The sequence below is a fragment of the Arvicola amphibius genome, chromosome 10 (genome assembly GCF_903992535.2).
Source record: "Arvicola amphibius chromosome 10, mArvAmp1.2, whole genome shotgun sequence".
NCBI classification, from domain to species: domain Eukaryota; kingdom Metazoa; phylum Chordata; class Mammalia; order Rodentia; family Cricetidae; genus Arvicola; species Arvicola amphibius.
Window position 1 is genome coordinate 78,422,024 of NC_052056.1, and position 13,468 is coordinate 78,435,491.

General features: G+C 48.3%; 1 protein-coding gene across 1 annotated transcript; it reads right to left on the bottom strand.

The window, feature by feature from the left end:
- Positions 1-10,885: 10,885 nt before the first annotated feature.
- On the bottom strand, positions 10,886-12,833 carry Lrcol1 (leucine rich colipase like 1). Its single transcript, XM_038344446.2, has 4 exons — positions 12,735-12,833; positions 11,496-11,621; positions 11,173-11,298; positions 10,886-11,080 (listed from the first exon to the last, which is right to left on the bottom strand). The coding sequence occupies exons 1-4, from the start codon at positions 12,831-12,833 to the stop codon at positions 10,886-10,888; spliced, it is 546 nt and encodes a 181-aa protein (XP_038200374.2).
- Positions 12,834-13,468: the final 635 nt, after the last annotated feature.

A 13,468-nucleotide genomic window follows, 5' to 3' on the forward strand; every position in this document is an offset into this window, starting at 1 on the left:
TGTGGTCCAGTGTCTTGTGTGGCTCTGAGGTAGGTATCTCACTGTCTCTATCCTTCCCTGGGATATGAGGCTCTGGGCTTCAAAGTGCCTTGAGGGCATTCTGAGACAGTGTGGGGGCTGGCAGTCCATGCTGCTTGCTACAGCCTTTATTTCCCTTGGGGCTGTCCTTTTGTGGGCAGCACTTCTGCTGCACTACCCCCTCCCTATATGCATGACTGACTTTGCAGGTTGGCCCAAGTGACATGAACCCTAACCATCCTGGCCACAGCAGTCCATATTACCAGAGATGCCAGGTTTTCTACATGGAACCCATTCTTCAAGTTCTCACTTTTGGTGCATGGGGCTTGCAGCTCTTGAGAACATGTTGCCACATGTGGGTGTATCTGACCTGCCTGTTTGCACCACATAGAACCAGGTTAACCCTTTGCCCAGTAAATGAAAACTTAGAATGTCTGGGGTAAGACATAGCCAGTGACCCTCTTTCATATGTGTGCAGGATAGTGCCGCCTGCCCATAGAGATGATGCTCCAGACCCACCTGTACATCTGACTTGGTGTAGCTGTCACTGTGTCCTGTCTGGGCTTGGAAGTAAAGTTCTAATCAGGTCACCTTGTCAAGTGGAAAGCCTGGGTGATAGAAAACCAGTGACAAACCAAGCAGGGTTCTGCAGAGTGCTTGGACTTTCTTACAGAATAAGGAGTGCCTTAAAGCAGCTGCATCACCAGAAAATCTTAACATGAATGAGAACCCAAAAGACAACTTAGAGCTGCAAGATGGGCCACCCATCTTCCCCAGCTTCTATACCCCAGCGCCTTCCTAAGTCACTAGGCCTTGTTCAACTAGGGCTAATTACATACAAATGGCGAAGGGGTACAAGAGGGAGCACCTAGAATAGAAGGCCAATGCCCCTCCCCCTCCTTCTATGAGGAAATATCAGTAATGAACAAACCAGATCTTGGAGGGCTTGCAAACAGTAATGGTTGCTCTGACAATAACTATATTATTACATTAGTGCTCTATAGCCATATGGCTGCCCAAGCCCCAGAATGAAAGCATTATGAACACAGTGATGCTATGGATTGGGTAGCAGAAGGGAATGGCCCCTGTATCCCAGCAAGTCGTGATCCAGATAGGTCTTTCAGCTACGAGTCTCCTCCCAGGGTACCTGGGTCAGACGCGACTTCACTCACCCTTCCTCATCTTCTGTTTTTTGTTTTGGGGACTCTATATAGACCAGGCTGTCCTGGAACTTAATTATGTAGGCCAGGTTGTCCTCAAACTCAGAGATTTATCTGCTTTCCTTATCAGAGTGATTCCAATATCTGGGCATGAAGAACAATTCATTGAGAAAGCCAGAGGCCTGCCCTCTGGGTGCTGAGAAGATGGGAGAGAAAGTGGAGTGGTGAGGTGGAGCTGCAGACTTCACAGCAGGGAGGAACAGGCCCGTGTGAGAGGACTGCTCTGCCACTTGAGCCCATGGTGCTATCGAGGGCCTGTGCTGCTGCCGTGCCTGGGCCCATGGCCTTACTGCAGCCAGGGTCTCTGTGGTCTGGGTTGCCACCTGAAGCCATGTTGATGTCTGAGGACCATGATGAACTGGCCCTGTCCCTCTGCGACCACAGCAAGGGAAAAGTACTAGTGTGGCAGAGCCAGGGAGGGTGGAGGGGGATGGGCTGTCCAGCCCAGGCATCACCCAGGCCCAGATCCAGGCCTCTGAATTGGCCCACCCCCAACACCTACCCCGTCTGTGAGCTGCTGGAGCATGTGAAGGGCTGGTCCTACGGAGGAACCATAGCCTCAGGATCACCATGACTTTGGGCAACAGCAAGATATCCAAGAGGAGTTTCAGTGAGGGGTGGTGATATTTTGTTCATGTCTTAACAAATGAAGCCTGCCTGAAGATCAGAGTGCAGAGCTAAGCCACTAGATGCCAGGCATTGGTAGAACACTCCTTCAATTCCAGGACTCAGGAGACAGATCTGTTAGTTCAAGGCAGATCAGGCAAAGAGATCTATTAGTTCAAGGCCACCCTGGGCTACACAAGATTGAATCTGTTTAAAAGAGAAACAGAGCTCACACATAGGTGATCCCAGCACTTGGAATCCCATGCCTTTAATCCCAGCAGTAGGGAGCTGGAGACAGGAGTGATATGGCTGGGTGGAGAGAGGAACATAAGGCGGGAGGAGAGGGCTGCAGTCACCTGGTGGAGACAGATGCAATGGAGAGATGCAGTCTGGTGGACAGGATCGCCCCTTTGGTCTGAGCATTGCTAGAGGTAAAACAACTCTCTAAGGGCTGGCTGCTCTGCTTCGCTGATTTTCAGCATTAACATATCTGACTCTGGGTTTTTATTATTAACACCAATTAGAATTCGTGCTAAGTGATGGTCCAGTATTGATAGTTTAGCAGAAGCCAAGAGGTCTTGAACCAGACCAATGAATGACTCATTGCAATAAACATTTGCAAGTAAAGCTGTTTGGGCAAAAGGGTGACACACTGCAGCTCCCAGTGCCACTACGACAAATGAGTACATGATGGAGGACAGGAAAGACAGACAAGCAGAGAGGTACATGTGTAGTAGAGCTGGAAAGCAACAGCTGCGATGGGTGTAAGAGAAGGCTACAGTTGATAGAGGAGCAGGTCACTGCCCAGAGGGGTCGGCATGATGTTTTTGTTTTTGTTTAGTTTTTAATTTTAATTTTTTACTTTCTTTTGTGGGAGGTTACAAGGATAGGGAAGGACTGGGAAATGAGTGGGATTTTAAAAAAAAGAAAGAAGAAAGAAAAGAAAGAAAGAAAGAAAGAAAGAAAGAAAGAAAGAAAGAAAGAATACTTTGTCACCCAGGTGGGATCACACATTCCTTCAATCCCATCAGAGGCAGAGAAAGGTGGATTTCTGTGAGAACATAGCATGTTTCAGCCAGGGCTACACAGTGACACCCTGTCTTTTTTTTTAAGGACTTTGTTTTTATACTTTCTGCTAGAGCCCTGACTAGAGTGGGTTTGGAGGCCACTCACAGGGCCCTGTTCAGATGTCAGCCTTGCAGAACCACTTCAAGAGGCCATAGAACTCACCATTAGGTGTGAGCAACAGGTGTCCTTTAGCTAAGATCATCCCTGTGTCTAGGGATTCATGTAGATGAGTACTGAGTGACAGCCAAGGTACACATTTCCTCAAGGCCTGAGCAAAGAAAGTGAAATTACCTGGCACGAGTGAAAAGGAAACATGCAACAAACCCACTTAGGAGTTTATGTGGGGGGGAGGTGCAGGCCTGGTGAAGGAGGTCAGTGTGCAGAGAGAGAGAGAGAGAGAGAGAGAGAGAGAGAGAGAGAGAGAGAGAGAGAGAGAGAGAGAGAGAGAGAGCTTGAAGATAGCACGTCCAGCTTTTAAAGGCTGCCTAGCACATGAGCACAGGGGGATGATGTGGCTGCATCATACACAGATGACGGAGCTCACGCATGTGTGCAAGGGCTCACGCAGCTGCATCATACGTAGATAATGTAAACATGCTGCATGTGGGTCACACAGGGTCCTTTAAGATTCCCGGGGCCATTAGGCACTTCTGCCTGAGGGCTTGTCTGCATGTGCGTGGGTGGCCCTGGAACCCAGAAGTGTCAGCCGTGTTGTGTGGCTGAATCATTACAGAAAGGACGGCTCCAAGCTTATGCAAGGTCCTCATGGGTCCTTACCTAATACTGGCACCTCATTAGTGTGGTTGTAGGAGCCAGCCATGATAAGCTAAATATGAACAGATCACCCAAAGGAAGTTCTTTACTTCCAAACATTATCATCTGCCAGTGTAGGACTCAGCCATCGGTAAGTTTCATGGAAGCCTGAGTCTCAGTAGTTTACCCTGAAGCAATACCTGGTTGCAGAAAGGACCATAAACTAAGATTACCCAAGCACCACCCAAGACCGGACCATCCAAAGGAAATGCCTAATGTTCCAACCACTGTAGCTATCTACACTCACCAGCACACAGTCGCCAGCACACACTCACCAGGACACCCCTAGACAAATGTCAGCCAATCAGGGGTCCTGAACCTCAGAAACCCCTCACCCCCACCTTTACTACTATAAAAACCCAACTCTGAATTTGGGGCTCTCCGTTTATTCCAAAACATTGGACATGTGGAGAGACTGAGTTTGCAACTTTTGTAAAATAAAGGCTCTTTGCTTTTATATACAAGATTCAGGGGGCTGGAGAGATGGCTCAGAGGTTAAGAGCATTGCCTGCTCTTCCAAAGGTCCTGAGTTCAATTCCCAGCAACCACATGGTGGCTCACAACCATCTGTAATGGGGTCTGGTACCCTCTTCTGGCCTGCAAGCATACACACAGACAGAATATTGTATACATAATAAATAAATAAATATTTTTAAAAAAGATTCGGTCTCCTTGTTGGCTTTTGGGGGACTTTGCAGATTTGGGCATAATGTGGTATGGACATTCCTTTCTAGAGTAGATTGTCACTTTTGTGGATGATTGCCTTGGATGGGCAACATTCAGGGTACTGTCTGCTACTTGGGCATCTCTGTGAAAACCTGGGCCCAGAGAGCGTCCTTGCAATGAGGACACGACACAGCTGGCGATGACCCTTGACAAAGAGTACATCATTAACTCACTGGATTTGACAATAGAACTCTAATTCAAGGCAAGTCTGAACATGCCCAGTCAGCCTCATGAGAAACAAGAAAGCAGAACTGGCCCGTTAGATTCCATAGCCACCCATACCGTGTGGGACTCTCAGCTTTCACTGACCTGCCTGCAGCTGGCCTCCAGCCAATAGCCTCCTCCGCAGCTGCCAGACACCAGCTTCAGTGAAAACAAAGGAGCCATGGGGCTGGACTAGGGCAAGATGAAATGTCACTGGGAGAGGACATCTTAGATCCAGTGGGCAGCAACAAAAGCACGAGACCGCTGAAAGAAACTGCAGTCTGTATGAAGAAATTGGTGCTGGAGCAGAAACCTGCTCCCTTAGAAGTGGAGGTGCAAGCTATATCTATCAGTTCTCCTCCAGTGCTGCAACTGCATGAAACTGTTATGTCCAGATCCGTGAAGTCTCCCAAAGCCAACAAGGAGACTGAGTCCTGTTTGGAAAAGCAATGATGTAATGGTCTGCTCTGTCCCTTTAAGAGACAGCAACGCCTACTCCTTCCCCTGTAGCTGATCTTCAGCTTCCAGCCTGAGTCCTTTCCTTTTCCATCTCCCTCTCAAAGAGGCAGCTTCTCTCTCCCCACTTCTTCCCTTCCCTTCCCTTCCCTTCCCTTCCCTTCCCTTCCCTTCCCTTCCCTTCCCTTCCCTTCCCTTCCCTTCCCTTCCCTTCCCTTCCCCTCTTCTCTCTCTCTCTCTCTCTCTCTCTCTCTCTCTCTCTCTCTCTCTCTCTCTCTCTCTCTCTCTCTCTCTCTCTTCTCTGCCTCTCTCTGCTCTTCTTCCCTTTCCCCTCCATAACCCACTAAATATAACTCTGCATGGTGCGCCTATCCATGTCTCTGTCTCTAGCCCACCACAAGGCTCTGCTGCCCGGGACCAGCCGCCTTCAGAGACCTGTGGCATGGTCTCGTGGTGTGCCCATCTGTCTGTCTTTCCTCATGGAACTGACTGCCCCATCAAGGTCTTTTGCCCACCATGTGGCTCCCTGCCTGGGACCCAGCTGTCTCCGTGGCCTGCCGTGATCTCAGGACCTGCCTGCACCTGCTTCCCACTGCCTGCCACTGCTCAGGGACCTGGGGCGTGGTCTCATGGCCCTCAGCCCACTGCTGCCACTCAGGGACTTGCAGCATTTTACTCTTTACTTAAATCATTACAAATGAGCCTTTATTTTATGCAAGTTTGCAAACTCCGTGTATCCAGCGTATTGGAATAATCGGAGAGCCCCGAGCTCAGTTAGAGTTGGGTTTTATAGTAGTAAAGTTGGGGGTAAGGGGTTTCTAAGGTTCAGGACCCCTGATTGGCTGACATTTATCTAGAGATGTCCTGGTGAAAAGTGATGGGTGTGTGCTGGCAAATGGTCCTATCTACAATGGTTGGAACTATAGGAATTTCCTTTGGATGGTCTGTTCTTGGGTAGTACCTGGGTAGTCTCAGTTTGTGGTCCTTTCTGCAACCAGGTATTGCGTTGGGGTAAACTATTGAAACTCAGGCCTCCATTAAGTTTGTCATGGCTGAGTCCTACATAAATCACCCCAAACAACATCCATTTTACTTCTAGATGCTGTGAGTGAAGACAAAGCCCCCCCCCCCCCCATCTATGCCCAGCTATAAAGTTCCCCAAGTTTGATGTGCCTCTGGAGTGGACTGGGACTCCCAGACCCGACTCACCCCTAAGGTACTGTCAAAGCTCTGAGTAACTTCCCCTTTGCCTTTCAGCAACTCGTTTTGTTTTGTTTTGTTTTGTTTTTCAAGACTCTGTAGCTTTGGAGCCTGTCCTGGAACTGGCTCTTGTAGACCAGGTTGGCCTCGAACTCACAGAGTTCTCTGCCTCCCAAGTGCTGGAGTTAAAGGCTTGTGCCACCACCACCCAGCCTTTCAGTAACTGTTGCCTCAAGCATCTGCTTCCTGCACCTGATAAACACATTTGCTCTTTTTCATTGTTTGTGTAGTTCACTGCTTCCTGGGGCCTCTCCTCACTCAATAAATAGACTTTCCATCCTCAGTTCCACGTTCACAGTAGGCTCTAAACTTCTAGCAAGAGGAGCAGCCCCTGGTTGCCTCCAAGACCAGGTGCTCTTCCTGCAGCCTCACCAGCCTTGCCATCCTGTGACCTGGCAGCTTGTGTTCTTGAGGTAACACTACAGGACAAGCCAATGGCTCTGCTAAGCTATGGTCTGTGATGGTAATTGTAGACTTCAGTCTTTCCTGACATGAATAAAAACGTACTGAGCAACAGCCACCTCATTTTCCACCACCATAGTATTAAAGCCATAAAGCACTTCTGAGGTGCCACTGCCCTGGAAAGTCTCTCCAGGAACCAACAACACCCAGCCTGCTGCACCTTGAATCAGCCCGTCAGCTTTTTACTTTCCATGGACCAAGTTTCTGTCTCAACCCTAGGAAGCACTTCCCCAGCCAACCCTGATCGCTGACTCCAGAGATTCAATGCCCGTGGTGACTTGGTCCTTAAAGGTTTCCAGCCTGGGGTTTCGCAGAGCTGTGATCCCCTTCTTCCTTGTGTTTGTTTTACAATCCACTTGGCTCAAGCTGGAACTATTCATCAGGAAAAAGAAGTGTTACAGAGCAGATCTTCACAGCGCAGCTTGGGCACCACGGCAGTCTGTTCCACCACTGCCTGTGGTTTTTGTTTTCTGAATCAGATGCTTTCCTGCCAAGGTGTTTCTGCCCTACCAAGGTCGCAGCACCACCTGGTGGCTATTTTTGGAACAGCACAGGGCCTTGAACTGGTTAACATTAACTAGAAATGATTTCTAAAGAATGAAGGAACAAAACAAACTCCATTTTGAAAAAAAGCTCCATTTTAGACAGGACCCTAACTAGGGGGCTGAATGCAGTCCAGCAAAATCATAAACATTCATAAGAAACTGTCTGCCCTGGTCAAAGTGACCACGATACCCACCAGGGTACGCAAACAACATCTGCTTCAAACGTCCTGGTTAACCACTGTTTTGCCCCTGCGGTTAGCACAGGGTCAGCAGATGTCTGGAGGACGTAACCAGGGGCCTGTTGTTATCCCCCTTAGATACTAATAGCCTGTCAGGAGCTAACAGCTGAGCTTTACCTCACCTTTAGCCAATGGTGATATAGGGTAAGTAATGTTGTATTTTGAGACTGTAACCTTGCGATTGCTTTGTGGTTTTTAGCTTTATAAGCCCCTTGCAAAGGTCCTTCTCCCTCCATCTGCTGTGTCAGACTGTGAGGCAGAGGACCCATGCTAGCTCGTACTTAATGAACAAAACCTTGCTTTTGCATTCGGAAGTGTGGCTCCGAGGTGGTCTTCTTGGGGGTCCTTGGACTCAGGCATCACAAAGAAAACATCAAAAACCTGTGACTCAAGGCTCCTTCATGCCTTACTCCTGTGTCTTCTTCACTCTCAGGTCACGGTTTTCATTGTGTATCCCTGTGACCTTGCTTTAAAAAAATAGACTGGGTAGTGGTGGTGAACACCTTTAATCCCAGCACTCAGGAAGCAGAGGCAGGCAGATGTCTGTGAGTTTGAAGCCAGTCTGGTCTACAGAGTGAGTTCCAGGACAGCCCAGGGCAATACAGAGAAACCCTGTCTTGAAAAACCAAAACCAACCAAACAAAAAACCTTCTCACAGGTTTGTCATTTGTGTTTTGATTCCTGATGTGTCAAGTTGACAACCAAGAGGAACCATCACAGAGTCCTCGTGGTAACTACTGAGTCCCAAGTTATGTATTTTGAGAAACATCCATCGGGGAGTGAGGTTACCTCAGTCTTTTCAGTGGAAAGACTCATCTAATTTTCTTTTCTTTCATTAGTAGACATCACAAAATGATATTTTATTCGTTTAGGCTTGCATTTATTTCATTAGGAAGAAGGCGTGGCCCCATCTCTCTCTCTCTCTCTCTCTCTCTCTCTCTCTCTCTCTCTCTGTGTGTGTGTGTGTGTGTGTGTGTATGTGTGTGTGTGTGTAGATCAGATGGCAGTTTGTAGATCCCAGGGATAGCACTCAAGTTGTCAGCCTTGGTAGAAAGTGCCTTTACTCACTAAACCATCTTGTTGGCCCCAAAATACTGTTTTGTAAGTATGGTTAAAGATAATGTTGAAGCCAAAAGGTTGGAAATAAAATGTCCTAGAAATGTCAGCAATTATTAAAAATTGCATATTACCACTTTGAACTTATACGTGTATATAGTATGTCTTATAGTTGATGTAATAAATACTTTAATATTAAGTTAGTAACCAAAAGGCATCTTCTTTTGTGGTGTTGGGGTTTAAACTTACAGCCTTGAGCAGACCAGGCTGGGCCACATCTTTAAAGAAAGACACCAACATCTCAAACTCTTTTGGTGATTCCAACCGCAGCTTTGTTCATAGTATCACCTTCACATTCCTCCGCAATGCTCAGGGAAAGACAGGGATGGCACAAGACACTGATGACACAGGAAGACCAGAGACTGTGGTATTCCCCTTCAAACACCCAGCAGTCTAAGTGAAGCCTGGCAAAGGTCCAGGGCCCTGGCCATGAGGAGTCTAGGAAAATATAAAGCAGGTGTTGGACTCATAAGCCAAATGGAACTGAAGGACCCCCTTCTACAGAGGGCTCATCAGGAAGGGAGGAAGAAGAAAGGGAGCTTAACAGGGACAAATTCAGCTAGCCCAGCATGGGCAAGTGTGGACAACAAAGGTGGACCTGGGTCAAAGTTGGAGAGTAAGGGGAACCTCAGCAGCTCACACTGGAGAAACTGCCAAAGAAACGCAGCCTGTATGAAATGGTACTGCAGTTGAGAGCACTGGTTCCTGTTCCGGAGTCCCGAGTTCAATTCCCAGCAACCACATGCTGGCTCACAGCCGTCTGTACTGAGGTCTGGCGCCCTCTGCTGGCCTGCAGGACTACATGCAGGCAGAACACTATCCATATTAAATAAGAGAGAGAGAGAGAGAGAGAGAGAGAGAGAGAGAGAGAGAGAGAGAGAGAGAGAGAGAGAGAGAGAGAGAGAGAGAGAGAGAGAGAGAGCACTATGGATTGCACAGATACTTTATCACCAATCAGTAGTTTTTATTTCTGTGTAGTAATTGATCAGCAATTCTATAATTTGTTCTTAGAAGCTGTGAGACTCAAGTTCATATTAACAACAAGCAACAGACATCTCTAATTTCTACAGATTTTTAGAAATAAGGGAACAGCATGGATGCGAACAGAGCACTCTCTGCTCTCTGAAGTCCAGTTTTAGTTCTGTGGTTGCAAGCTCTTGTTCATTCACTAAAGGACAGCAAAGATCAGAGAGAAAAATCACATGAGTTGATCCTAAGCACTAACCACAGTACCCTTGTTTGGGTCCAGACGCTATGACTACCTGACTCTTTCCTTCATTTAAACTGTGCCAGGATGTCCCTAGAGGTAATCAAGCTAAAGCAGATCCAACAGGAGGGGGGCTCTTCTGGCAGGTGCCATATTCTTTTAGGTTATTGGAGATAGGGTTTCCTCTGTAGCCTTGGAGCCTGTCCTGGAACTCACTTTGTAGACCAGGCTGGCCCCGAACTCACAGAGCTCTACCTGCCTCTGCCTCCCGAATGCTGGGATTTAAGGCATGTGCCACCACCACCCAGCAGGTACCATATTCTTAACCTTAGGAGCCATAGACCCCTGTGTACAGGTTGGTAATATGATGTCAAACAGAAAAATATGTATTTAACTCCACATGGCACCCATGGCATACACAGCCCATGCATACAGTCTTGCTGCTGATTCCCACAGCGTTCATTCTCCATAGTCCTCCCTTGTCCTCTGGCTCCACTAAGAACCAGTAGAAAGTAAAGGAGATGGGAAGGAGAGAAGTTGGGAGACATTTCTACTTGGTAGTTGTAATGATACCTTTACTTGATAGATACCACAAACAGACAGACACACAGATACGGAGAGACAGATAGAGGGACAGAGACAGACAGAGACAGAGCTATGACAGAGAGAGACAGAACATACAGATATAATACACATGTACAGATATAGACACACTCCTGTAGGCCTGGAGACTGGTTCTGCCCCATCTCCTGGTACTTTCAACACCAGCTTCCTGGCTTGTGAAAGCTTCTGGTCCCTCCAGGTGGGATCAACAGACCTTTATCTGGGTGTAACTTCACACCCAGAGGGCTCAGTGCCTGGTTCAGGAACTGTCACCTCACCCCCCAGCCTGCTCCACCTGTCTCCTCCACTTTAGCAACTGCACAGGGACACAACTACAAGCAGTCACTGTGCCCTTTGTTGGTGGGATCTGCCCTCTGCAGCTTGAGTAGGTGGGGGTTGGGGTGGGTGACTTACCACTGGCAGGCACAAGGCCAAGAGCCCAGTTCTCTTTGTGCAGAGGGGAGAGCTGTTCTCGCTCAGTGGGAGGCAACATAAGCTCCAGCACTCTGAGTGGCTTTGGCATTTGTCCCCTTCTTGCTGGAGAGAGATGGTCAGATATCATCCAGTCCCAGTGAGGTCGTTCTTTCCCTTTTCTCACCAGGTGGCCTGTTCCCTTGCTCCATGCTCACCTTGCGCCAAGACACGCACTGCAAGAAGATGGACTTTGCTGAGCAGAACCTGTTAGAGCTGTCGCCAGTCCTGATGCAGCAGTTGCTGTAGCATTCTGAGTGTTCTTCACAGAAGTGTCCATTTGGCTGTGAGTGAGCAGGAGACCAGCATTTTTTGCTGCCAGGGACTCCCTTCCCTCTACCACCCTTGGGGACCCCCTTATATCCCGCCCCCCATAGGGGCCACTTCCTTTAGCTCATCCAAAAACAGGTAGAAGTGGGGCCAGAAGGTGTCCCCTGCTGGTTGCTTTCCCTCCCTGGGTGTTACTAGGGGCCCCAGTCACCTTCTTCCAGGGCACACATTGCAAGAACACGGTCTGGGGTGTGCAGAACTTCTGTGGGTTCAAGCTGTTGGTGACACAGCAGTCACTCTGACATTCAGAATTGTGTTCACACAGCTCTCCAATCACCTGAAACATTCCAATTCTGTTTACCTGCCCCAGGGCAGTTCAGCAGACTCAGTCCCCAGAAGGGCTTCTCCGTTCAGACACCGCCACCACCCATTTTGGCTTCTTTAAATCAACCACCCTTCAATTCAAGATGAGCTGTCTGACCTGGAAAGGAGAAGACAGAAAAGGTAGATGGCAACAGGGGAAGGATGAGGAGTGGGGAGAGAGCATAAGAACATCTTAGCAGAGCCGAGTGGCACACACCTTTGATCCCAGCACTTGAGAGGCAGAGGCAGGCAAATCTCTGAGTTCAAGGGTAACCTGGTCTAGAGTGCATGCCGGGGCAGCCAGGGCTACACAGAGAAACCTGGTCTCAAAAAAAAAAACAAAACCCAGCCCCTCCACCCCCAAAAGTGTCTGTTTTTATAGGCCAGGTGCACAGAAGGCAAGCTGAGATAGAAGGTAGGACTAAGCGGCAGAGCAATAGGGCATGGGCAGGAAGCACTACAGACAAATCCTGCGCTGTCTGGCTCACCTCTGATACCAGATGAAGAAACTGATGCTCAGAGACAATCACTTTCCCAGGGTCACACAGTTAGCTCAGTCAGGAGCTAGCAAAGGAAGACCAGGGGGCTTCACCCACATCGCTTTTGTCTTGCTTTTTAAAACAAAAACAGCACGTTGGCTGTAGGTTAACTGCTAAGGAGACCGCAGCCAGAGGTCAGCGAGGAGCCACACCAGGGCACACAGGAGAGAAGGCAGAGGAAAAGAGAGCACAGAGCAATAGGACACAGCACTGGGTGATTTGGGGGTGTGTGCAAAGGCACAGAAAGGAATCATGGGAGATCCTCAGAGAGTCCTTTTCCCCTGACTTCTGGAGCTTTCTCCAATCTGCTGTGTCTTCGGGGCTCCATTGGCAGATGGGGTTGCAGGAGGGTTAGGTGCAGCAGTAGGGTGTATCCTCAGACACTTTACAATCGTGCGACTTAGGGTCTGTGTTCTCAAGTCCCTCCCCACTGGGCTTGCCCAGACCATCCAGGCCCTGGCTTCCCCACCCTGCCACAGGCCTCTGTGAACTAGATTCCAGCCTACTACCTAATAAGCATACAGTGGGAAGACATAGTCTGAGCTCACCTTATAGGCTAAAATAACCTTTGTCTTCCTATCCTGGAACGTGGGTACAGCCTGGAGCAGCAGCAGCAGCAGCAGCAGCTTCCACACCATGACAGACATCACACATTAGGCCTGCTAAGGTATTATGGAGTAGGCTCTGCCCTTGGCATCCAGCAAAATATCCCCTTCCTTCCCCAGTGCTTTCTCTTATAAAATAGCTTTTATAAATATTCAAATGTATTTTTATGAGCAATTTTGGGTTTACAGAAAAAATGCACATAAGGCCCACGACTATGTTTCAGTCAATGGACTGATTGCCTAGCATATACATTGCCCTCAGTTTGATCCCAGCCGTGCATAAATTTGACTAAACTCTCAGCACTGGGAAGTAGAGGCATGATAATCATAAGTTCAGGATTATTTTTACCCACATAGCAACTTTGAAACTCTCTTTCAAAAGAAAAAAAAAAAAAAAAAAAAAAAAAAAAAAAAAAAAAAAACCTAGCTGGGTGGTGGTGGCGCACGCCTTTAATCCCAGCACTCAGGAGGCAGATGCAGGTGGATCTTAATAAATTTGAGGCCAGGGGCTGGAGAGATGGCTCAGAGGTTAAGAGCACTGGCTGTTCTTACAGAAGTCCTGTGAGTTCAATTCCCAGCAACCACATGGTGGCTCACAACCATCTGTACTGAGATCTGACACCCTCCTCTGGCATGCAGGCATACATCAAGACAGAATGTTGTAAACATAATACATA

Bases quoted from the DNA above. Each gene is read 5' to 3' on its own strand.
- Lrcol1 (XM_038344446.2), bottom strand. From the start codon at position 12,833: ATGTCTGTCATGGTGTGGAAGCTGCTGCTGCTGCTGCTGCTGCTCCAG. The intron at 11,299-11,495 runs GTGACTGGGGCC...GCTCACTCACAG, and splicing joins AATGTGTGCCCTGGAAGAAG to CCAAATGGACACTTCTGTGA. The intron at 11,081-11,172 runs GTGAGCATGGAG...ATCTCTCTCCAG, and splicing joins AGTGCGTGTCTTGGCGCAAG to CAAGAAGGGGACAAATGCCA.